Raw genomic sequence first — 27533 nt, 5'->3', positions numbered from 1 at the left:
CAGTAAAATGGAAGTGTATATTATATGTGAATTAAATCTCTTTGAAGTTAATGCAATAAATCATTTGAAATCAATTTCAAATTATTCCATCGTAGCGTTTTGCAATACGTATTCAATATGCTTTTAAAGCTTGCCTTTTTTATTTATACTTTTACGTCATATAATATTATTGTTCGTTGCTGTTGGAATATGACCTATTGGAATGGAGCTTATGACGTCACATCATGCATGTACCGTGAGCAAAACAATCGATATTGTTCATTTGTCTATTATCCTAGTATACTAAAGTGCCTGTGTTAAACTCAGGTGATTATGATTGAAAACTAGATTTTTTTATGATGTAGGTGGCAAACGAGCAGAAGACCCATCTGATGAAAAGTAATATCCACAGCTCATGGACATCTGCAACTCTGGGGTAAACAGTAGTGTTCCAAACTAGTATAGCATTTGTAAAAGAAATATATGTGTTTTATGTGGGAGGGCTTTGAATAAGCTCATCTGAGTAGGTAACCACCACACACTAACGCAAAACAAGAATAATTATAAATGTTCCTGTTCGAAGGGTGAGTGAGGCAGTGTGTCTGAACGCACGAGGAAATATATAACATCTTATTGGGGATGTAAGAAATGGTTAATATTCCAACGAATATTTTTATGGGCATAATGAAGATTTACATCAAGTGATCAATTTGTCAATTTAAATTACATATAAACTTTTTAAACAAATTTCTATATATGCATCATTGCTTCGCATTTTATGTTATAAAAAAATTGACGTTTAAAAAATCTGTTATTCGTTTGTTTTTCTGACACTACGCCACTTTAACATGCACTGGCGCGCATCTCACGAAATCGTATCCTAACAGCATTTAGAACAGCTAGTTTTTATACCAATTCTATTTATAAATCATAACGAGTAAGGTCATCAATACAGTATTTCTTACTTGACATTTTAAACAAAAAATAATCAATAGAAAGTAATATTCGTAATCCAAATTACACCTACAAAGGAGTACCAATCAAAACTTCGCGGTCTCGTTTTGCACAGATAATCAATTTCTTTATTTAACAGATTGTGTAATCGACCGAAATCAATTCGTATTGACCGACTTTTCTTTAAAAATAAAAAAAAATACGTCACGGATATTTTTAGGTTCATTTACGTGAGAATTTGTACCTTAGATTGGTAATTGTATGTCTTGAAAGCATTATGGCTTTTATTATTTTCTATAACGTAATATAACATAACAGGAATGTTGCTTTAAACATTCAACCATATTCGGTGTAAATTTTCATGTAAAACCTCATTTATCCGAATGAAAAACTTATTGGATCTACTATCGTGTACTATCACCGCAGCGTGATAACTTATTTTATAATATACTCTTATGTTGGTGAGGAGCAAAACCTGATGGTAAGTGGTCACCATCTACATAGACAATGACATGGTCATAGACAATGGTGTTATCAGAAATATTACCAAACTTTCATCTCCAATGCAAAAGTTCAAACAAAATCAAAAATCAAAATTAACTTTATGCAACTGGGCTTTTACAAGCACATTTGAATCGTCATTTAACAATTAAGTAAAGCTAGCACCGGTTCGGAAAGAGAAGAACCGGCAAGAAACTCAGTAGCTACTCTTTTTCAACATTTAAAAATACAATCATATTAGTTAAATACAATTATATATGTATGTAATGTATCCTGCCTGGAAGTCAACAGGTGTTAATTCCACGCTTTTTTATCATCTACAAATGCGCCACTAACCTTGAGAACTAAGATTAAATTTAGATCAAATAATAAAAATACTAATTAGACTAACAAATCGGCTTCATTATAAAATCTCTCGATTATCTTCAGGGTTAACGCTTTAGAAAATCTTAAGATTTTCTTTCCTATACATTGCCAATTCGCTGTCAAATATTTATGTCAATTTTAAATTAACTAAGGACCAGACCACTCTTGAATCCACTCTAATAGGCGTTTCAGGTACTTAGGGGTTCTCAGTACCCTGGGAATCATCCCTAGGAATTGGAGGACCACACAGGGGAAGGTCAATCGTCAGGAAGTCACGGTGGCATGCGAAAGTGATTTGTGGAACTGTTGGTTTTTTTAATATGTATTCTGGTGTACTAGGCGTAACAGCACATTAGGCGTCCTGGGTATTCCTACATAACATAACAAAGGGGCCAAATACGGTGACCCTTCGCGTGGGTGGGCATGTGGAATATTTTACCGCAAGAAGTAACTACTACGCCTTAGAAATTTTCTAAGTTAATCAAAAATATGTATTCTTTGTAAATTACTAGATTCAATCGAGCTTACGTGAGTACATGTCTCAATTTCTCGCGTGATATGCAATTTTCTGCACAATATTTTCATTTACCACAAATAGTAAATAGTTCGTTTGCACTCGGTTAGTTGGAAACCTCAAAGATACGTGTCTTGTATTTATACCGCTACGGTAAGTATTATTATATGTCTTTATCAACTCAATTTATTATAGAACTGAATTATTAAGATCTATGAATACTAAGAAGTCAGAAGACTATGTATGCATAAAGTATTTGCCGAATAGGGTATCTATTACTGTAATAGATACCATGTATAGGGCACTTATTGTTGTCCGCAGTTTCATTCGCGTTGGAAGAGTTCCAAGACATTAGGCATGAAAAAGTCTAATGTGAAGGACATTGGACTGTGAGTTCAAGATTGCTTTATACCATATAACATCGAATTTTGTTCAGTGAGTTGAAACGACCAAAAACAGACAGAGTTGCTTACCCGTTTATAATATTAGTAGAATAACGTTTATAATATTAGTAGGTACGCGAGCTAAAATATACACAAATGTAAGAATACACCAATGCCAAAGTCAAAAACCTTCATTCAATATATAAGCCCTATATTATAGCCCTAGTTATACACTTGCTTGTTGATTGTCAAAGGTCTACAACCAATTCGGAAATAAGAACCTCGGACCTGAGAAAAGCCGGCGAAAGAAACAAGTCAAAGCACACGCAGGTTCATGATGTTTGCTTTCACCGATGTATAAGAGATGAGTTATAACACAGAACGACATGAAATTAAGTCGTTCTTATTCGAACTCATACGCAATTATGACCTCATGTTATAGTGTGTACAATAATGGTTTAAAATTTAAATACATATGAGCAAAAAAACAGTAATTCAGGTCAGACATTTGAATAAAACTAACCCATACTTAATAACGTATAATTTTAAAATAAGAAACAACGATATCTTTCCAACTCTAACCTCATAATTTACATAATAAAAAAAAATACAATCTAACTAAAAACAAAATATACATATCCATTACATAGTAATGCACGCAAATATAACTCTTTATATATTGAAATAGAGGTGATTATCCTAAAAAGATTTAAGACCAAGCACGTCGTTAACACCTATTATAAAATGGTGTGCTTAACGGATAGAGCAAATTACACTTATAGACGGCAAATTGTCTCAAGTTTTCACCGAAAGAATTTGTAATACACATTACATAACATTTACGACCATAGACTATAACCATAGACTATGTATATTTTTTATAAATTTAAAATATAGAATTTTATGCATTATGGATATTTTATTTTTATTTTAATTATTAGTGGTCATCACCACTTCTAGATATTGGCGCTGTTAGAAATATTAACCAGTTCTTACATCGTCATTGAACCACCGACCTTGGGAGTTAAGATATTATGTCCCTGGAATCTACAGCGGCACTAGTCCACTCGTCTTTTAAATCGGAATATAAAATGAAAGGTATTACTGTTTGGCGGTAGAATATTTAAATATTAAGATGAGTGATAACCTATATAAAAATCTTATACAAAGCCCTACCATCATATGAACAAGCAGTAGCAGAAAGTGTGAGCAAGCAAAATATTAAAAAATAAATGAATGAACTATAAACGGGTATTGCATATATCATGAATAAGCAATCATGGAAATATTCTAATTTTTCGTCACATTGAAATCGTTTTTCAACAAATTTCACGATTTAGCCCAAATAGATTTTAAATAAATGCGGCTATTTTTATTACAGCAAGTAATTAAAAGGGGATATTAACCAGGTTTTTATTTGATGATAAAAAGTAAGCATCTCATATGTGAAATACATCAGTTGACTTTTATAACAAATCTAAAGCCGAATATTTATTTAATTCCAAATATATCTTAGAAATAAATAATTGAAGTTACTTAGATCACATATATACAATAAATGTTACGCGCTGAAGATAGCGAAAGGAAAGTATGAAACTACTAAAAATAAGTAAACGTAAAGACATTGTTTAAAATTCGAATAAATTTAAATGCAAAATATTTTTTTTTTACATCGGAAGTAGGCTAAGACATTAATATTAAAATTATACCATATTTTCTTTCATGATCACGACTTAGTATTCACGCATTGTTTACGCTTTACCGATTCTCATTACACTAGATGTACTCTCGGAGGACAACGGCCTCTTTAGTTAATAAACATGTTTTTTTTATATGACACCTTTATAATAGAAAATAATACATTAGAAATTTATATGTTATATTTTTTTTAAATCAGTGTTTCCATACTAATCCACGAAAATAATTATTTTTAAAAGTCCACGTCCTTTTAAAAATTATATCATTTTTTAATTAATTAGAATATTTTTGTATTATGGGAAATAAAAAAAAATAGGCTTGATGTGCTAAAGACTTATTTTGAATTTCTAATACAAAGAAAAACTTTATTATTTATGTAAATACTAATTATATAAATAACGAACGGAAAGATCAAAATAAAAAAAGAAGCACTCGGAAAGTTTTACTGATACGATAGTATTACAGGTATAATTAAAAAAAAAACTATCGTTTTGATAAAAAAAAATCAGTAAGTAATTTAGTCATTAATAGTCTTATAAATGTAGAGAAAATATATATATTATATTTATAATATATTCTCTTCGGCGTTTACCTTTTAAATATGTTAAACTTATGACTTATGATTGCCATCATTGACTGAGTTATATAGGGTTTATTCTTGTTACAAACATGCAAACAACACTTTTATATTCATGCAAAATTATCGTGATCAAAGAGTTTTTGTTCCAAAAAGGATTTATTTCGTGAACCTTAGATTATTATTTAAAAGTAAATTAAAAAAATATGAATATAAACTATGTACATAACATCTTAATCCGAAAATAAGACTCAAATAACTGTCTGTCAAATAACTGTGACTATAATAATGTCTGGGTAAGTGTAAGAATGTTATTAAATAGAATTATATAATATCTAAATGTAGATAAATATGTATATAATATATTAGAAATTCGTAGGTAATCAACGAACCGACAAAGAAAAAACAAAAAAATAACACTCTAATAATGGCACTGTTATAAAAATATGTAGAGATATCATTAAAATAAAAAATAAAACTACACATACATAACAAAGTTATAACATCATACATACAAATGAATGTAATAGAAAATGATGATGCTTTCTCGTAGCTATTTTAATCTATCCTATATAATAAATCATGGGCCACAAAGTCACTGACCCATAAGATACGAGGTCTCCTAGTTTAGGGGTACAAGGCCAAGGAAAAAACATGCAAATGAAGCTCTATCTTTCTGTTTCTTGTCCTTTACAGCCAACAAAACACTGGATACGAATCCAATGAATTTTGACACTTGTAAGAAGCTTCTTTTTTTCACGCAGTGAAATTCTTCATAGATACCCCACTCCTGGGGGGGATGTCGGGTTATGTGAGATTTTACTCACTAAAAACCCTGCGATGGCCGCCATCAGCACAGAAAACGGAGAGGCTGTGGGATCGCTTTCGCAGCACGTCCGCTGCAACTCACGTGCGTTGCAGCGCTCGTGGACTTGATAGAAGCTAGATAGCTTGAACTTGAAAGATGTAAGCGACCAACCCCTAAAGCGGACGAGAGACGCGACTGACAACCGTACTTGTGAATTACTTGACGACCTCCTTGGTTGAGTAGTGTGTAGGTACACCGTTTTCATCGGTATGACACTCCGAGGTCCCCGGTTCGATTCTTTGCCTAGAAAAGAGCTCATTACTTTTCTATGTTGTCTTGGATCTTGGTGTTTGTGGTACCGTCGTTACTTTTGATTTTCCATAACAAGTGTTTTAGCTACTTACAATGAGATCAGAGTAATGTATGTGATGTTGTCCAATATTTATTTATTTCCGAAAACGATGACCTTTAAAGTAATTACAATAATATGACCAACTTCTTTTGACATTTACGTGACCAAAGGCACTCTAGGCAACCCCTTTATGGCCGGTAATTATCCTCAGCATATATGACACGTGCACACACATCTGTCCAAAGGAACACATTAATAGCAGAAGAAGAATGCATGGGTGGATAAGTGCATACATAGATAGGTGTACAAAAACACCTCCGATATTAGTATAAGGCCATTGTTTATAAGGTATATAACTGTACATTAATAACTCAGCTATCTTATTAATAAAACAGCAGTCAATGCGTGCTGTTCTTCCGCTTCGCTGACTTTGATGCAACTTTTCTATTGCATACGCAGACTATTGCTGTCATTTAACAAAGCTGTACAACGGAGTTTGACACAAGTTAACCTAGTTTTGTGTAACGTTTACGAGAAATGCTTTGAAAATAATTTCGATTCTTTTTTATGTTTTTTTTTTCATATTATACTATGTTGACATTTTGATGTCGTAATTTCTATAATGCATATTCGTTAAATATCATGTGTGATACACGTATTTTAAAAAGTGTATATGCATTTATCTAAAACTCTTAACACAAATCTATTTCTAAATGATTTTAATTGCAAACAATACATTTAATATTTTATAGAAACACTGACGCTTATTAAGCTTAATAATATTGGAAATAATTATTTAATCAATGAAATTTTTGACAGTGGACTACATCATACATACAAGAACGTTTTCAATACTGGGGCAGATAATTTACTCACTGTGAAGACGATATATTTGTTGTATGATCTTTTTTTTTAATTGAAGGAATTAAATAATAATAAATAATATAATCTATAACTTTGACGATAACCAACTTACATTTTTTAAATCGTTAAGTTTAGAATATAACTTACCCAAAATTTCCAGGATAGCAAACGGGATATCGTCGGCATACATGCCCAGCTTTCCCACTGAAATGCTGCCCACCATTGAATATCACTTCTGAGCAGCAGGGCGAAGAGCACCGCCCGCTATCAGAGCACTCCGTTAAACAACACGCCAGATCGTGTTGCTCTTCTGTTTCGAAAAATCGTTCGTCGCACGGCAAGGAGTAACGCCATTCAGGGCTTGGCATCCTGTAGTTGTATCTAGAATCCCAGTGCATTGTCATTTCGGGACATCTCTCGACATAGGCTCCAGCCAATTGTTCCATATATTGCTTATAAAGACGCTTTTGCCTTTGACTCTGAGACACATGTAGACGTAAAACGTTTAAGAAGCACATTTTTGTCCCACGGTATATTCAGTCTTATGCGGTCGATCGGCAAATCTACAACCACGCATAAGACCGACTGCTCGCCATGAAGAATTTTCAGAGAAAATATATAATATTTCACTGTCGTCGTTGAACGCGTAGCCGGTTCGTTAGATAGGAATTTTGTCGCATTTCATTGTCCGAGTAATATATTAGTTTGTTATTAATATTGTACCCCATCTCACATCATTTTAATTCAATAAAAGATGAAAGCAATTCAATAATTTTCATTATTTAAACTTTCCGACTGAAAGCTAGCAATGAATAATTTTACTGAGTACATTGGTTTTACGTTATACTCGATAAAATACCGGCCAGATTAAGTAGAGATATTGGGAGGTGGCGCGCGTCACGTCTGTAGCCACACTGCGCCGGCGCAGCGCGACCGGCCGTAATCGCTTTACGTCAAATTAACTCGCATTTCCCCGACAATCGAAAAAAACGGAACTTATCGCACTGAAAATGTGGCATAACTGAGACAAAATAGTGTCACGAGCCATGGCTAATGCTGTTTTAAGTGTTATATGAAATATAAAATATCTACAGCGTTTAGGAATTGTGTTAATAACGAACCAACAAAATGTATTGACTACCGGTGGCCCCGTAACTAAATTAATGATTATTCTAATTTTTTTTGTTTAAATTTCATTTAGATACAAGACGGAAACTAAATATGATAATATTTTTATTAAAATACTTCATAACTTATTTAAATCAATGAACTAAAACAAATATGCTCTATAGATTTTGAATTATAGAATTGAATAAATAAATTTACAAACAGATAGATAGTATTTAAATTTATTGTCATAAACATAATAAAATGAACATTAAGAGTATTATTAAGCAACTAGCTTTTGCCCGATATGCGTTGGAAACTTGGAAAGCGCTTGCTATGAAAACTATAATATCAATCAGAACACGTATTATCCATTTTCATATTAGAATTGTTTTCTTAGTTAAATTTATCAAATTATAATATAAATCATATCATAAAAAAATATACTAATTATTATATTAAAACTTAAAAAATATATTTTTTTACATTTATCAACGTTCTCACTGGCCAACGCGTTTTTCTCTAATTATCTATCTTACATTGCTGATTGATAAATTTATAAGGCATATTATTCATCATAAGATTATAAAAGTAATAAAAAAGCGCACTGGTTGACTTACACGACGTATTATATATAAGGAGGTATAGGTACTTATGGATGAGACATCGCATATTTTTACTCTTTTAAAATCGTTTATTCTCTTTTTATATTTTGATATTTTTCTTTCCTTTATTTTTCTAATGACGGCTAACAACCCGTGACCGTCACTAATCAAGTCGCCGACGAACCATCTACTTCACTCAAGCGAATTAAAGACAATATTTTTATTATTTTAAGTGTAAACATGCAATATATCGCAAACATGATATACATACAGTATTTAACTAATTGTGTTTGGTTAACTAAAATAACATTGACGTTGTATTTAAAATGCTAAAAAAGATGAACTACTGAGTTTGTTGCTGGTTCTTCACGTAAGAATCTGCAATCCAAACTGGTCGTAGCTTGAAGTTAAAACAATTCCTATAGTACTATATATTTTGATTTTGACCGTCATAACAATAAATAAAAATATTCATTTTTTATTCTTTCAGCCGACTTAGAAAAACAAACAGGTTATCAGTTCGATTTAATTTAAGACATGTCACGCGATGTCTTCGTCGATTGCTAGCCGATTTTGGTAACATATTATTTAGTAGAAGTTAAGGAACCTAGTAACAGTTGATTTTATTTTTATTTTTAGTACTTATTTGCCGAAAAATATCAGATTAAAAATTTCATATTTAAATAGCGCGCAAAAACGCTACTTGGACAATATGGCACTGCAATGGGGTCGGTGACGTCACTTTCGTGTATTTTATATATGGTATGGTATGCTATTGGTATATAGTAGAAAAGCCCTCATCATAAGCCCGGCCAATCAGGAGCGTGACACGTTTGAAAAAATGCATTTTTATTGATGGTTTTTTGAATAAATTAAGGATTACTTTCAACTTTCGTTAGTAAATAATCATTTTTTAACTCGTAATATAGGTACACTGATTACAATAATTCACAATTTTGGTACTAGCCTCCCCGATTTTGCATGGGTATTACTAAGTACATATTAACGGATGTCTTTATGTACAAATCAAGTACGTAATATCTTCGAAAATATTTCATTAAATAAACTCTGTAAAGCGCCATATTGATCTTTATTATATAGACAGTTGATTTAAGGTATTGGTTAATAAATAATGCTGTATTGCTTAAAATCACTTCGTAATTACCAGCATTTATGGAAAAGTTAAGGATAAAAAATGGTCATTGTGGGTTATCTCCGAGAGATAAACATATAATACCATCGCAAAGTTAGATTTAAGTATGTCGATAGTAAGGATTAGTTAAAGATTTAGTGGCAGGTGTGACAGCCTCCTGACCTATTTTGATTCGGGGTGCAGGAGGTGCAAGAAACCCGAACGCCGTGCTTGATGCCTCGCTGACTATCATTGGTGATTTTTCACTTAACAACCCTTTTTTGTCATCGCCATAAAAACGTTCGGGCGCTCGTTGTCTTTAAGACGAGACCTGCAAATGACCTTCAGTTTGTAAATTTTCGAAATATTGTTAACCTTGAAACATGATTGCAATGTAACGCTTTACTTTTCGCTATATTGTAAACTCAGGCTTTGAACACTAGTTCAAAGCCTGAGTTTACAATATAGAGATCTAGTAATGTAACTTAAGATTCTCATCTCTCCAACCACTGGGTAATCATGGCTATAGTCTATTAAAATTCTATTGAAAATATACTTTTAAACATATCATAAGGGTGAGACTATAAAGGATTTGGGTGTGGGAAACATTATTGTTAAATTTCAGTGTTTTTAATTACGCGGAGTGTTTTTTAATTATATGTATGTTATATCAGTTTATATCTTTACATATAGTACGATGCAACTTAGGTACTATAACAACAGCCTGTAAATTTCCACTGCTGGGCTAAAGGCCTCCTCTCCCTTTGAAGAGAAGGATGAATGGGATAACAGCCAAGATTATAGTGTCGTACTATACGTTCCTATTCATCAATTTGAATAAAAGAAGGCTATTTTAATTTAGCAAAAACCCTTTTATCTTTTTTAAAATGTATAAAAATTATAAATTAATATAAAGCTGTTATTATAAGCAGGAGCAGGTACAACTAATTATTTGAGCTTGCAACACCGCGTATTATTATTTATCAGCTCAACTGGGTCATTTGTGATTTGACGTTGACATTAGTCAGCATTCAGCAGCTGCCAGCTGTAAGCTCAAAACTATTTCCCGCGCATTTTATTTGGTAAATTTTTCTAATGTTTTATTAAGTAAAAGTTAACTTTTATATAATATTTTTAACCAAAATGGTTGAAGTGGATGAATTAGATCAATTAGATGAATTGCTACGTGCTGACCTTAATGAAGAAAGTGAAGAAAAACCCGTACAAATACGTGAGGTAAACATATTTGAAACAAATGAAGTTATCGAAGAAAACGTACAAAAAGATAAAGATTTGAAATCTGCAATTCACAATGGTGATACTGACTCCTCTGATGATGAGGAAAAAAGGAATTTTACGGAAAGAAAATACAACGATTATGGAAGTCAAATAAAAAAAACATTAGACCAGCAAGAACAAGAGCACATAAATAGAAGAGTAGAATTTGAAACCAGACTGCGACAGACAAATATTGACTTAAAAACTAAGAAATCCACTATTTCCCAGAAGACAGAAAATAATTTAAATGACAAAAGTACCTTCTGTGTTCCTGAAGCAAAAGCTAAAACTACTAGTGACGTGTACACTGATCCTATATTTGGAATTAGAATTACAAAGCCCTTGATCTCCAGTTCTGCCTTGCTGGATCGGATGCAAGGCAGAGAAGCGGTTAATATGCTCAGAATAAAACGGTATGTAGAAAATGAGGATTTATCAAAAGACTGGGTAATAGCTGGAGTTATTGTTAAGAAAAGCAGTGCTAAAAAGTCCCAAAAGGGCAATAATTTTATGATTTGGACACTTAGTGATTTAAAGGATGATTTAAAAACTATTTCTATGTTTTTATTCCGTAAAGCATATAATGACTTGTGGAAGACACCAGAAGGTACAGTTGTAGCAATCTTAAATCCTAATTTACTTGAAAGATCTCAAAACAGCAATGAGCAGGCTTGCTTAAGTGTGGAAAAACCAGAGCGAGTAATGATATTAGGCCAATCAAAAGACTTTGGTATATGTAGAAGTAAAAAGAAGAATGGAGAACCATGTACTTCATTCGTTAATTTAAGTCAGTGTGAACACTGTATATATCATGTTAAACAAGAATATCAGAAATATTCACGGAGACAAGAGCTTCAATCATCAACAATGGGTAAAGGGCTAGTGAGTTTGCAAAACAAGGTCTTTGGAAAGAATACATTCATGTATGGTGGGAAGTCTTATACTGCACCACCACCAAGTAATCACAAGAAATTTGCAGACAGAGATCAAAATAGGCTTATGTCTTTGACTGATTATTTCAAAACAGAAGTAGATACTTTGATGACAAACAAAGCACCAATGGGGTCTGGATTATTAAAAAATAACAATGGCATATTACACAGTCCCACATCGCAAAGACTGAGTGACTCACAGAGGCTTAACAATTTATCTAACTCCAAAAGTCCAAGCTTAGCAGAGAAAGTAGCTAATTCCCCAACTTTAGGAAAAGGATTTGGATTGAAAGGCAGTGGTGTGATAGATTTAAATTTGTCATACGGACAAAAACTTGCTGACAAAGCAAAGTTAAATGCGATAAAACTCATTCAACAAAAAGGAGGTATAGAAAAAATAGATCCTAATAATGTAAAAGGTACCGAAGCAGGCAAAAAGAGGGCACTAGATAAGTTAAATAACTCCAGTGGTGATGAAAATGACTCGAAAAAACCTAAACTCACTGAGGAGCAGTGCAAGAAACTTAAACCTGTAATGTCTGAAAGATTTAAAAAAATATTAGAAGCTACTTCTGCTCATCAGAATTTAATAAAACAGCATGAAGATGATGAACAAGAGAAATATTTCAATAAACTTGAGAAAAAGGAAGCTATGGAAGAAAAAATGCTCAACACATTCAAGCTGGCTTGTAAAGCAGTACGGTGTGCTAAATGCAAATACACTGCTTTCTCGGCTGCTCAGATCTGTAAGGATGAAAGGCATCCTCTTAAAGTCCTGGATACTTTTAAAAGGTTCTTTAAGTGTGCTGATTGCAACAATAGAACTGTGTCACTAGAAATACTGCCATTACATTCCTGTGGCAATTGCAGTGGATCTCGGTGGATTAAAGCACCAATGTTGAGAGAAAAGAAAGTCACTTCCTTGTCTGATGGTCTATCAATAAGAGGGGAGGAAGAAACATTCATTGGTGGACAAGTAGGCGCAGGGAAAAATATTAACTTATTGGTTCCTGAAAACTAAGCACAACCATTTTAATCAAATATAATTTATTGTATTATTTTTAATATTTTAACTAAGATATATTTTTAAATAAAATAATGATAAGGTTTTAAAATAAAATACAAAATGAAAATAAAGCATAATATAATTTTATTATGAAACTTCCAGTCAATAACACTGAACCATTCCATAAAACACAATGTCTCTGATTTCATAGAAGATTAATAGATGATGACAATTTCAATGAAACATATAAGTGTCCTCTTTTAGTCCTAACAATCTTTATACTATCCTAAGGCCACATACACAGTAGTTTCATATAAAATTGCAACCTCTATATATGTTGGGGGTGCGGAATACATGGCTTTAATAATTTACACAGCCTTTGATATTATTTACTACATGTTACAAAACAGATCAGTGGAGCTAACAATAATGTGACACCAATATCATATAATGTTCCTTGTGTCTATTTACCAATGTATTTACAAAAATTCATTTTAGGGGCAGTGGTCCAAAAACAATAAAAATAAATCATTAAACTTGAACATATTCTAAACTAACAATCCATCGGATGCATAGTATGATGTTATGCATTTACCTCTTATGAAAAAAAAAACATCAAAAATTACTCTGTCATGTCAACTAAATTTATAGCATTTCGATGTGCAACAATACTATACATCCGTTGGAGGGTCAGCCTTATAATTGCATATCAGTCCATTATATTTTATAAAAGCTTATAAAGTATTTACTTAATTGAGTTCATTTTCAATATAAGACAGGGCACATTGAATGCTCTATTATTTATTGAATATTAATTTATTTTAAAACATTTCAACAAAACATTCAAATTAATATTTTAAAATTAAAGTGGATATATTAACAAATACTATTCATCTTCATGTGTACAAACAAATTGTGATGTGTAGAAAGAAAACAGTGTATCAATTCGTATCGAATGTGCCTTCAGCCTTCGATGACTAATTACAGTGACTTTTAATAACATGTAAAACTAGTAACTCCGTTAAAAAAAAAACATAGATATTCAACTATAAATGTAATAAAACAACATGAATACACTGAAACAATATTTAGTCGGTATTTAGTGCGTAAACATTCACAACAACGATCTACGCTTGTAAAACCGAATTTCCTAATACACAAATTAGCAAAAAATTAAGTTCATTTGAATCTAATTTGTATAAAATATAAACAAATATGTATTATACTAAACTTTATTTGATTACATTTTTTCCAATCTATTTAATGCTTCGACTTTGTTTACGATTTGTACAAACTGGATTGAAATGTATAAGACACACTGGGCTTCGTCATGTGCACACACCACGAACGTTAACAGAATAATATTGTTTACATTTGGCTAGTAATGAAATGCTATCGTGACCACTGCCGCCAGTGCATCCGTTGTCTCAGTACAAAACATACAAAAGTGTACGCGATCATTCCCACTCGGTGGTGGCGGGCGGCTTGGCCGTGAGGTCGTACAGCACGCGCGATATGCCCGGCACGCTCATCAGCTCTTTGAACATTCGGTCCACGACCTGCGAACACATTTCATGATTAGTTTTATGCTTACATTACCTATGTTTGTGTCTATGGCAGTTAAAATAAGATCTTAATTGCTCGTGTCAAAAGTAAATAAGGAAATATTTGCTTTAAGTATTTTATGTAAAAATATTGACTATTAAATACACACAATTGAATTTAACTAAAATAACTTTAATTAGTTATGTCAGTAATGTAAAGTTATGCAAGTAATGTTGGAAAAGAGTATCTAATGAGTTTCTTATCGGTTCTTCTCAGTAGATTTTACATTCCGAACCGGTGGTAGGTTCACTTTATATCATTCTGAAATATATTTTATTCAAGTAGGTTTTTGTGAGCACTTTTGAATCCGACGATTCAAAAGTGTTCACAAAAGCATACTTTAACAAAGTATATTTTGATATACGGCTTAATTAAATTAAAGTTAGACGTATATAAGACGAGTGTATATGTGAATACCTGTCGACTTCCAGGCAGGATATATTAATTTAATAATTGTATTAACTTAAAAATTAACTAACATGACTGTATTTTTTTAAATGTTGAAAAAGGGTAACTACTGAGTTCCTTGCCGGTTCTTCTCGGTAGAATCTACTTTCCGAACCGGTGGTAGCTTCACTTAATTGTTAAATGACGATTCAAAAGTGCTTGTAAAGGCCCACTTGAATAAAGTATACTTTGATTGATTGATTGATTGAGTGATTTGAGTTTATGATCGATAGCACACCTTGGGAATGAAACGATCGCCTCCTGGCTATTTCATCTCATATTAAATTGTTTAAATAATATATGAGACAAATAAAAAAAAAAAAACCCGCTGAGTTTCTTTCGCCGGTTCTTCTCAGGTCAGGGTATTTTCTTTTCCGAACCGGTGGTAGTGTTTCAATTGACCATCAATAAGAAAGTGTAATGCTTCCATATTGAATAAACCTATTTGAATTTTGTGACTCACGTCCTGCGGCATGGCGTCGGAGCCGGGCAGCGCGGCGACGCCCGTCATGAAGTCGTTGGTGATGAAGGGGCGCAGCACGAGCGAGCGCTGGCACGACGGCGCGCGCACGCCGGCGTCGCGGTCGAAGTGCACGGGCAGCAGCACCACCGGCATCTGCGCCACGCGCGCGCCCGCGCCGCTAGACGTCAGCACCTGCGATTACACACCCGCGTTAGTGATACGTGCAAACAGGCAGAAGATAAAGTGTCAAAGAAATAAATAATAATAAATATGAGACAACATCACATACATTACTCTGATCCCAATGCAAGTAGCTAAAGCACTTGTGTTATGGAAAATCAGAAGCAACGAAGGTACCACAAACACCCAAGACAACATAGAAAACTTATGGTAATCTACATCGACTCGGCCGGGAATCGAACCCGGGACCTCGGAGTGGCGTACCCACGAAAACCGGTGCACACACCACTCGACCACGGAGGTCGTCAAAAAGAAATAAATCACTTTTTAAAATTTCCATCAATAACATTATTGTCACATAATGAACTGTTTAAATAAAACTAGTTATAACGGATTTTAATCGCGTATATCAATTATTTCGGACGTCCCGACGTTTCGAGCACTTTACAGCGTTCGTGGTCACGGGTAGACTGGGTCTACGCTGTAAAGACCTCGAAACGTCGGGATATCCGAAATAATTAATATACGCGATTAAAATCCGTTATAACTAGTTTTATTTAAATGTGTAATAATCGCGAAAATTTAAGACAACATTATAATGAACTGTGTTATATCAAATAAAATCTTAATACAAGTGTCTTATTATCTGTGAAATATTAATAGTTTTCATTTAATTATTAATATTTTATTTATTCAAATATATCAATCTACAATTCACTGACCTGTGTGGCAAGATCATCGGCCTGGCGTATGGTAGATATGACCTGCTGTGAGAGGAACGTAGGCGTGATGTCAGTAACTTGTTCCTTTATGAGTCCTCCGAATGCGTAACAAACCCTGATAAAAAATAAGATAATGTTATGGTGTTACTAATCAAAAAAGTGGAAAAAAGCGATTAATTTAAAACACACAACATGTTCGCTCATAATATTATGTCCAATCAAATGTGGCTGTCTACTCCTGCGCTTTCAGAAAGAAAGAGAAATTATCGATTACTAATAAAGTTTTTTTTTCTTATAGCCAGTCTTTGGGATCCACGACTCCTCGTGTGATGGTCCTCACCTTTACCATAATACTTTACAATAAAGTGGTCTAAGGATCAAGTTAGCATACACACACATGCGTTATACGTTCGTCAAATAATCTCCAATTATGATAAATTAATTAATATACTTTCTTTTTTTCTTTTTATTGTGTCTCATGCCCTAGTAAACATTTCTTTCTTTCTTAATATACAGTTTCTTTCCCTCTGATTCTGCATATAATGTGTACCTGTTGACGTTGTGACATACGCGCGGTATGATTTTAGCGAGGTAGTGCATGTCCTGCCAGTCGGGCGGGTAGCGCTCCGTCGACAGCGCCACGGCGTAGCTGTACGTACGGGAATCCCCTGAGGTATCATTAAATTTTTTTATTCATTATTTCATTACATTGGCAATAGCTTCTTCTTTACATAGTATAAAACAAAGACACTTACTTGTCCCTATGTATGTTAAGATCTTTAAAATTAAGCAACAGATTTTGATGCGGTTTGTTTTAAAAGATAGAGTGATTCGAAAGAAAGGTTTAAATGTATAACACATGCATAATATAGACACACTCAGCACAATATAGAGAAACAATAACAATTTTAGTCGTGCGAAGCCAGACTGAGTCGCTAGTTAAAATCGGTAGTTTGATAAATGAAAACGATGAAAATGATATGTTGTCGACTAAAAACGTTGTAAAGTAAAAAGTAATGTAAAGTAACAGCCTGTAAATTTCCCACTGCTGAGATAAGGCCTCCTCTTCCATTAAGGAGAGGGTTTGGAACGTATTCCACCACGCTGTTCCAATGCGGGTTGGTGAAAATGCACAACTGGAATTTCGATGAAATTAGACACATGCAGGTTTCCTCACAATGTTTTCCTTCACCGCCGAGCATGAGATGAATTATAAACACAATTAAGCACGTATATATAGTGGTGCTTGCCTGGGTTCGAACCCGCAATCATCGGTTAAGATGCACGCGTTCTAACCACTGGGCCATCTCAGCTCCCAAAAACGTTGTTACTTTTTTTAAATTCAAATATCGAATAATTTAACAAAGTTAGTGCGTACCTTGCACGCCCACCGTGCGCACGGGCAGCAGCGTGGCGGCCACGACGCTGGACGACGAGATGCGCTTGAGCTCGGCCTGCTCGGGCGCCGTGGTGGCGTTGGACACGCGGCCCAGCAGCGCGTGCGACTTTTGGCACATCGACGCGTACTCCACCATTATCTTCACTATCACCTGCACATTTGCAAATAAGAATATATTTAAGTATTTGAAAATTGTCTTGCGCATACTTATCAATACATGAAAACGAGATTTTTAGATTTAAAAGACAGTGGTACTCGTTTAAAATTATAAAAAATAATCACAACCTTTATCGTGTGTATTTTGTAAAATACGTGACAAAGAGAGTTTGTCATTGGATCTAGAGGTAAATAAAAAAAAATACAGTATTCACTCAGATCCATAACTTATTTGACAAAACAGTTTTGTAGCCTCGGGTGGATGCTGAAATAGATCATAGTAGTTATGATGGATGGATTCATGCGAAACAAACCATAATAGCATCGTTCCCCCCGTACCTGTGTCTCTGCAAAGTCCCTGTCCGCGTAGGGCTCGTCCTGGCAGAGCACACGTACGGCGAGCCCTGGTCCCGGGAACGGGTGTCGGTCCACCAGCGCCGGCGGAAGCCCCAACTCTGCTCCAATAGCTCGAACCTACGGAATGAAATAAAATATAACATTTTACATTAATATGCGCGTAGTACATTTGGTGATCCATCTACGGCGCACGGGTGCAAGGGAATATAAAATCTAATTTCAATTCAATTCTATCTAAACTGTATTCAGCCTTCAAATTCAAATAACTTTATTCAATATAGAAGCATTACACTTTCTTATTGATGGTCAATTGAAACACTACCACCGGTTCGGAAAAGAAAATACCCTGACCTGAGAAGAACCTCTCATATATGAAGAAGTCTCATATATTATTTAAACAATTTAATATGAGATGAAATAGCCAGGTGGCGATCGTTTCATTCCCAACACCAGGTAGTAGTTACTACAATCGCAATATCTTAATTCACAAGTAAGACAGAGACATTCCAACGGACGTATATTATGGCGCCAAGAGGCGGGCTGCGGGTTGGTGGAAACCCGCAGCCACCAATCCGCATTGGAACAGCGTGGTGGAATATGTTCCAAACCTTCTCCTCAAAGGGAGAGGAGGCCTTTAGCCCAGCAGTGGGAATTTACAGGCTGTTACTTTTTTTTACTTTAGGCGGGCTGCGTACCTCGTCCTTGTGGAAGTCCCTGAGCGGCTCGACGACGCGGCCGCGCTGGCGCAGCGCGCGCACGAGCTCCGTGTCGTTGTGGTGCGTCTTGATGGCGGCCGCCGCGCCCGACGCCAGCGCCGACGCCGACTCGATGAGGTCCGGCCGCAGCGTGCCCTGACCCAGCAGCACCTGCTCCTCCCTGCGACACGGCTACGATATAGAGCGTCAAACGAGTCAGTCAGTTCAGTGTTGCCACCTGCTAGATGTTCACGCATATATATCCCTATGACTAATGAAAATTTTGAGAAAGCTGGAGTAGCCCAAAATCGTCAAAATTAAATCTCATGTAGCCCATTTGGGCGAAGTAGCCCAAAATCGTCAAAATAAAATCTCATGTAGCCCATTTGGGCGACAAGCGATTTTTCATATTTTTATATCGCCGTTTCGTCGGCGAGGTAGCCCAAATGGCGATAAATCGCCCAATCTGGCAACCCTGAAGAGCGTCCGGGCGGGGCGGGGGGGATGCGGTACTGACTGCAGCTGCAGCAGGTCGCGCACGGCGTGCTCGGCCACGCGCACGAACACGTCGCCGATGATGCGGCGCTTGTCCTCGGGCGCGGCGGCGTGGCACAGCAGCGGCGTGTGGCGCACGCGCCCGCCCGCCTCGCGCACCGTCGTGCTGCCCTGCCGGAACTGCGCGAACGAGACACACTCTTAGTTACACTTTATATTATAATACCTACATTCTAAATGGTATAATACGAGGAGAAAATACCCTTATTTTATTAACTACAACTAGAAACTTTTATAGATAATATTTTTGGTTTTAGTTTCGGTACGATTTTTAGTTACAATTCTACAGAAATTTCAAAAACATTGTAATATAAAAAAATATTAAAATATATTGATTAGTATTTGATAGCATAGTATATTATAATTCCATGTTAGAAAAAACTATGTCTCAGTAATATTATCCAAGTATTATTATAATACAATAACTATCGTGTAAGCACCTGGTGCGACGCGTTGATGACGTGAAGACGCACTCCGAGTTCTCGCAGACACCTCTCCACTTTGGCGCTTTCGTTTTTGCGCATGAATCCTGAAAATCAGAATTAAATGTGTTATTATTCCCTTCTCTAAAAATTGGCTAATTAAAAATCAGGTTAAGTAGATTTTATAAAAATAAAATAAGTATATGATATTTTAAGGGTGTTTTATTCAATGAACTTTAGAATTGAGTTGCGTCTATTATATTTAATATTTTAAAAAAAGTAAGTTACCGTTATCAATGTGTAAAGCGATGACTTGGTCCTCACGTAAAGCATTTCTTAATAGCGCTGCACATACTGTTGAGTCGACACCACCACTGACTAGCACCTACATAAATTGTTTTTTTTACATCCATACCTAACATAGATTAATGCATTGAAAATATAACAAAGCATGTATCATATATCTGATGACATTGAATTATATATAATCGTATCAAGGTTAACTTCGGTGATCGAACGAGAACCGGTGTATTCAACATGGTAAGGACGTCGAGATGGCCCAGTGGTTAGAACGCGTGCATCTTAACCGATGATTGCGGGTTCAAACCCAGGCAAGCACCGCTGATTCATGTGCTTAATTTGTTTTTATAATTCATCTCATGCTCAGCGGTGAAGGAAAACATCGTGAGGAAACCTGCATGTTGTCACATGTCTCATAGAAATTCTGCCTCATGTGTATTCCACCAACCCTCATTGGAACAGCGTGGTGGAATATGTTCAGTGGCGTAGTTAAGTAAGGAAGGGCCCCGGTGCATAGAATAAGAATCGGGCCCTCACCCCCTCCTTCCCGGGATGGGAACTTTAACTGATAATTTTAAAATTATTAACACCAAATAAGAAATCTTGTGCGCAGGATCGTTATTTTCTCGCTTAGTGAGAAAGGGATCCGGTGCATAGAAAAAGAATCGGGCCCTCACCCCCTCTTTCCCATACCTCTTTAACTAATAATTACCATTTAAAATTATAGACACCAAATGAGAAATCTTGTTCGCAGGATCGTGATTTTCTCGCTTAGTGAGAAAGGGCCCCGGTGCATAGAAAAAGAATCGGGCCCTCACCTCCTCTTTCCCATACCTCTTTAACTAATAATTACCCTTTAAAATTATAGACACCAAATGAGAAATCTTGTTCGCAGGATCGTTATTTTCCAGCTTCAGAAGCGTAAGGTTTAGTTTAGAGGCCCCCCTGAACTCAGGGGCCCTGGTGCACTGCACCACCTGGCCATACGATAGCTACGCCACTGAATATGTTCCAAACCTTCTCCTCAAAGGGAGAGGAGGCCTTTAGCCCAGCAGTGGGAATTTACGGGCTGTTGTTGTTGTATCAAGGTTCTTTCTCGGGCAATTTCAAATCGGAGTCGTATTAATAATGACGTAACGACCACTGATGGTCGCTCTATGGTCTCCGACGCAGCGTGACATAGCGCGTAGAGTGAACATGCGTGACATACTGCGATGTCAAACTAGTCGGACAGCATCTGGCCCTGAGAGGCCGTGTCACGCCACACTCACGAGCACTTTGTTGTCGCCGACGGTGTCCCGTATGTACTGCACGCACGCCTCGCGACGCGAGCGCAGCGTGAACGTGCGCGACATGCCGGCGATGTCGAACAGGAAGTTTGACAGCATCTGCTTGCCCTTTGGTGTGAGGTCGACCTGCCCACAACAAGGAAAGATTTACTCAGTTAGAATAGACTATTTGACAATAGGAAAAATTAATTATGAATTATTGTAATCAGTGTATATTATGAGTAAGAAGGGAATAAACGCCACTTTTCGACATACTCACTTTTAAACACTTACAATCTTTAGGCGTCGGGCTAAATATTATACATTTAAGGCAGGTCTGTCGGTGAATAAATCAGGATTGATATTTTCTTAATAATCATTGATGATTAAGTTTATAAGTTGAAAGCAAAAAGTTATGAAGTGTTTTTTTATTATCTATGTTCCTTTTTTTTGGATTTATTCCCTTCTTCCAATTGGTGGTTCAATAGGCTATTTGCCAATGCGAAAAATAAATCGTGAATTATTGTAATCAGTGTATATTATGAGTTTAAAAATGGTTATTTACTAACTAAAGTTGAAAATAATACTTAATTTATTCAAAAACCCATAAATAAAAATGCAAATATTCAAACGTTTGTCACGTGACACAAAACGCTCCTGACTGGCCGGGCTTATGATGAAGTAACTTTCTTGTAAACTTTGCTTTTCTACTATATGTACCACAGATTAAAATACAGGAAAGTGACGTCACCGATCCCATTGCAGCGCCATATTGTGCAAGTAGCGTTTTTGCGCGCTATTTAAATATGGAATTTTTAATATGATATTTTTCGACAAATATGTACTAGGAATAAAAAAAGACAATTTTACTGGGCTCCTTACCTCTACTAAATAATATAAAATGGATTTTAAAAACCAGTCAAATAGCCTATTGTTAAATAACAGTTTCATGATGCGCTACTTAGTGGTCATTCTCTACCTCTGGGTGGAACTGCACGCCGTACAAACGCATCTGCTCATTGTATATGGCAGCAATGAGGTGATTGGACGACTGCGCTCCGACTCTAAACCTATCGCCGACTTTCTGTACACTGTCACCGTGCGTCAGGAGTACTGGCTGGAGTTTTTCTAATCGACTGAAAATAGAAACAAATTATACTATATTAATATTATAAATGTGAAAGTAACCGTCTGTCTGACTATCGCTCTTTCACGAACAAAGCGCTGAACAGAATTTGATGAAATTTGGTATGAAGCAAACTTGAACTCCAAAATAAGACATAGGATACTTTTTTGTCTGACACATGACAACCAACACCCTAAAACACGAGCGAAGTGTTATGTTTCCTAATTATTACCTTAGTTAGTATTTTTTTTTAAACATAATAATACATCAGATAAGTTACACATGTTTATTTTTGCTTACAAATATATTTTATTCAATAATTAAAATGATCCTTGACCTTTATTTGTAGCTTATCTGCAACCAGTTTGAAGGAAAGACATTGAATAATTAAATAATTTAGTGATTGATATATATATAATACTACGAAATTGAACTCATTCATTTTTCATTGATTTCATTCAAACCAGTTAATTCTAGCCTAATTGAGTTGATATAGTATTATTAAGATTATCTACCTATTTAATACATTGTTGGTAATATATTAGACACTTTAATGAATCCCAACATACTTATACTAATATATATATTTTTTTGGTATAGGTTGGCGGACAAGCATATGGGCCACCTGATGGTAAGTGGTCACCACTACCCATAGACAATGACTCTGTAAGGAATATTAACTATTCCTTAAATCGTCAATACGTCACTAACCTTGGGAACTAAGATGTTATGTCCCTTGTGCCTGTAGTTACACTGGCTCACTCACCCTTCAAACCGGAACACAACAATACCGAGTACTGTTGTTTGGCGGTAGAATAATGAGTAGTGGGTGGTAACTACCCAGACAGGCTTGCACAAAGCCCTACCACCAAGTAAACAATAACATATTCATAGACTATGAACTTTATTTTTTTTATATGTTAACATTCTTATAAGTTACACAACTACAACTCACTTAAATAAAGGACATGTTGTTTCAACTTCGACCTCATACTGTCCATCTTCACGAGCCTCCTTCCTCAAAACCGAACCACCAAACTCTTTGTTTAACATTTGCATACCATAACATATACCTGGAAACAGAAACATGATCTGTGAAAATGTTTATTTAACGTAGATTATTGTTTGCCGTCACTGAAGCCATAAGCACACATGTGTAAACATTTAAATTGATTTCATAAGTAAAAATTAGAGCAAAATATGTAGAGTTATCTAAAAACATACTAGTAACAAATAATTAGAAAATATGTAATTTCATTCAAAGAAAACTAAACACCATGTATAGTGCCATACAATCTTTATGAGACAGTTACAAATAGGTACACTTTTCCGGTCATTTTGTATTTCTTTTTCAAAATTTCTCAAATATAAATATTTAAAAGATAATTAATTTACCTAGTACCGGTAGACCGATCTTGAATATATCTGCATCATATCTCGGAGCGTCTTCTGCGTATACGGAGTTCGGACCACCGGATATTATGATTGAGCGGTATCCCGCCTCTTTTAAATGATAAGCTGGCGTATCTAGAGGCAGGATATCTGACTCCACACATAATTCACGAACTCTCCTATCAATCACCTGTGGATTAAATGTTCATTTAACGAAATTGGATATTATTCACAATGTCAGAATATAGTAGTCGTTTAACGTAAGCCTTTTAAATATTTCTATAATACTGTTAGCTATTTAGTCTTTGTGACGGACTGGCTGTTTGATTTAATCATGTTACATCATAGTACCATGATATTGATCAGGTGTTGTAATTGGATTATAACAAATGTTTAGTCTGGTAAATTAAACTGAATATTTTTACAATAATACTTAATAAAAAAAGAGAAGTTATAACAACATGAAAAATAAATGAAATCGATTATGTATTGTTAATATTAATAAACTCCAAAGAGGATACTATATATTTGGAAAATATATTATGTTTTTGTTAGATACCTTTCCATACTGTGATCCAGCGTCGAGTATGGCCACCTTATCTTTCCCGTGAGCCGCGCCATTGGCACCGCGGTACTGTCCTTCGGTACTGGCTGTGTGCATCTCGCCGACTCGCCAGCAGCACTGGTCAAAGGTACAAAGCAATCATATAATTATCTGCACACTACAATGTTGACTTTTGATCAGCAATGGTATACACATAGGTTGTTATTTTGTAATGTAAACAAATGCTTGATTATAACCTATCATAATTATATACAGAAACATGTCCCAGAAACCAACAATAATACAACAATAAATAAACAGACAAATAGCTCATGATTATGAGCTATAATCTCTTTGTTGAATTATATTAAAATGCTGCTTTCAAAAACATTTGTATGTTTGAAATATGTATACAGTTGCAGCTTCAATAAATGGGTATATATTACAAATTGTGCCAGGTGTACTAGGTCATATTTATTTGTTCTATATATGAACAACATTAGATAATGTTGTAAATATATATACATTTTTTCATTATCATTCAAAGATTAATACATATTAATTGGTTCAAAATAATGATTAGATTTTTATTCCAGTTAATTCATACAAAGAACATGCAGTTTACTTGAAATTGTAGTGCTATTTACAAAATAAATAGATCAACATCTTATTAGACAATACTAGTGTATTTCTTATCGGTCAAATGCACATATAATATAAGCCATTGGCACATATTTTCATTAATCACCATTGTTTTCAATAACAAAAAAATAAGTTTTTATCCAATACTAAATTTTTTTTTTATACAAATATAAAATTATATAGTATGATCGTATGCAGCTGTTTAAACATTTCATGGTCATAATAGGTTTAACACAAACAATACATTTTTATACTAACCCTACCTTGTTCCATAAATTCTTAAATCCAATCATTACAACACAATAATATAAAGCTAAATTCCATCACTGCACAAAATGACATTTTCACTGTCATTAATTAAAAGTCAAAAAAACAATTGCATGATAACCATTGTTAAAAAAGCAAAATTTAAAAGCAATTTTATATAAAGACACACAAATTAATATCATTAGGTTCTTTTATATATAAATTAGATGCAAGAATAAAGACTGAACACATTTGAGTTGTGAGTGTGAATAGTTATTTATAGAAAGCATCCCACATGATGCTTACACGCTAATCTATAAACACACACTGTACTATTACACACTACTGTGAGTGAAAGATTGAATGTTGCTATTTTCAATTGATATTTTTCTTTCACTGAAGATGAAATGCACTTTTTGATAATACAATTCGGAACATTGGAGGTTATTCATGAGACATTTTTTTTTTAATTTACACACAGATATATGTAATAAAATCCATATTTATTATTAGAGGACTTTTATAAAGAAGCAACAAGTGATTTTTTCAAGGTCGCAGAACTACTATTAAGAAACCATCTTGAAGTGATAGACAATGCACACTTGGATCGTAGATTAACCATATTGCATCAAATATTAAAAATTATCAATTCTTATATGATTATGTGTTATTATTTTAAGCTACAAATATTTTGTTATTGATACAGTATACACAATAATTTTAAATATAGAACATTGAAATAAATGTTATATACAATTTAAACATTACAAATAATTTAGAGGTAATTAAAAACATTCAATAACTAATGCTACTGATATATCTATATGATAAAATAAAAGAACATAAATAATGTCAAATTATTATGTACAACACATACCTTTATATATATGAATATAACTAAAACTGAGACAGTTATTAATTATGTATTACTTTGTACTTATCTAACAAAAGCAAGTTCCTATATAAAAAAGATAATAATAAGTACTGAGGGTACATCTATTATCAGAAATAATTGTAAAGGTTAAGATAATAAAATTATCAACACTATGATGAAACAAATCAAAATTTTAACTAATTAAACAACAAGCATTGGGTGAAACGGCCAAATCAACAAAAACGTTTTTTTTAGGTTACAAATTGCGTGAAAATAATATCACAATATGACAAAGAATATTTCTTCAACTAACCTTCCTAAATATACAAAACATAGTAGATACACATATGACGGACTGGCCATTTGAAGTATTTTTGAAAAGAATAAGATGAAAGATAACATTAATGATAACAATAAGATAATCTTAAATCTTTTGGACACTAAGAAACAGTTTAGTATACAAACCGGGCTACTATCGTATCGTGTTATTGTTTTCACAAGTTCTCAACATGTTTAAATATGGTTGAAGCCGTTACCCCTACGTATGGTAGTCATTGCAATTTCTAATTGGTATAAAAAAATGCTATATAGCAAAAGTAAAACGCTTCTAAAACCGGGATTTGACATTACTTACATTCTGGGTCATGATGAGATTCACAACTTACAAGAACCGTTTGAAAAATAAACTATCAATAAACATTAGAATTGTTATTTATCTATCTTACCTAAAAAAGATAGACTGAAATATCAGAAGAAATTATTCATGAAAAACGTGAATAAATGTGATTCTCCATTCAGCACTACGAATACAAAATTTTAGTACTGACATAAGGCACCAGGAGGCGTCATTGACTTTCCTCATGTCATTTTCAATATTATTGAAATTTAAAATACAAAAATTAGTATTTGATATTTTAATCAATGACAAGAGATTATAAAATTAAAGGATAAAATTAGATTTTTTTTAAAGAGTAATTTGAATACTCTTTTAAATAATTTCGGTCAATGAAATACTAATATAGGAGGTTGCCTTAACTTGAATGAAGCCCTCATTCATGCTTATTGCTTGTCATTGTTAAATTTC

The 27533-nt window shown here is 34.3% G+C and overlaps 3 protein-coding genes across 7 annotated transcripts in view; 1 reads left to right on the top strand and 2 right to left on the bottom strand.

Moving 5' to 3' along the window:
• LOC124536896 (espin) overlaps nt 1–7894 on the bottom strand; it is a 102620-nt gene extending 94726 nt beyond the window's left edge. Inside the window, exon 1 of the mRNA XM_047113551.1 lies at nt 7144–7894. Coding sequence (XP_046969507.1) covers nt 7144–7514 — 371 coding nt within the window. The 5' untranslated portion in view covers nt 7515–7894. The remainder of the gene's footprint in view (nt 1–7143) is intronic.
• Nucleotides 7895–10888: 2994 nt separating this feature from the next.
• On the top strand, nt 10889–13985 carry LOC124536963 (protein MCM10 homolog). The gene has a single exon (XM_047113654.1). The coding sequence runs from the start codon at nt 10984–10986 to the stop codon at nt 13069–13071; it is 2088 nt and encodes a 695-aa protein (XP_046969610.1). The 5' UTR covers nt 10889–10983; the 3' UTR covers nt 13072–13985.
• On the bottom strand, nt 13178–27326 carry LOC124536962 (GMP synthase [glutamine-hydrolyzing]). 5 transcript variants are annotated; one of them, XM_047113651.1, is made up of 16 exons: nt 27175–27326; nt 24703–24825; nt 24147–24333; nt 23707–23824; nt 22605–22761; nt 21629–21772; nt 20346–20442; nt 20076–20164; nt 19598–19755; nt 19081–19261; nt 18368–18502; nt 17852–18023; nt 17024–17141; nt 16474–16588; nt 15572–15763; nt 13178–14615 (listed from the first exon to the last, which is right to left on the bottom strand). In XM_047113651.1, exons 2-16 carry the CDS (start codon nt 24802–24804, stop codon nt 14514–14516), a joined length of 2067 nt encoding a protein of 688 aa, XP_046969607.1. In that variant the 5' UTR covers nt 24805–24825; nt 27175–27326; the 3' UTR covers nt 13178–14513. The 5 variants fall into 5 exon arrangements, with proteins under 5 accessions (XP_046969607.1, XP_046969606.1, XP_046969609.1 ...); XM_047113650.1 differs by having other exon boundaries at nt 27084–27283; XM_047113653.1 differs by lacking the exon at nt 27175–27326 and adding an exon at nt 26915–27026.
• Nucleotides 27327–27533: the final 207 nt, after the last annotated feature.

This window comes from Vanessa cardui, chromosome 17 (assembly GCF_905220365.1).
Source record: "Vanessa cardui chromosome 17, ilVanCard2.1, whole genome shotgun sequence".
NCBI classification, from domain to species: Eukaryota; Metazoa; Arthropoda; class Insecta; order Lepidoptera; family Nymphalidae; genus Vanessa; species Vanessa cardui.
This window is presented reverse-complemented; position numbering and strand designations above follow the sequence as displayed.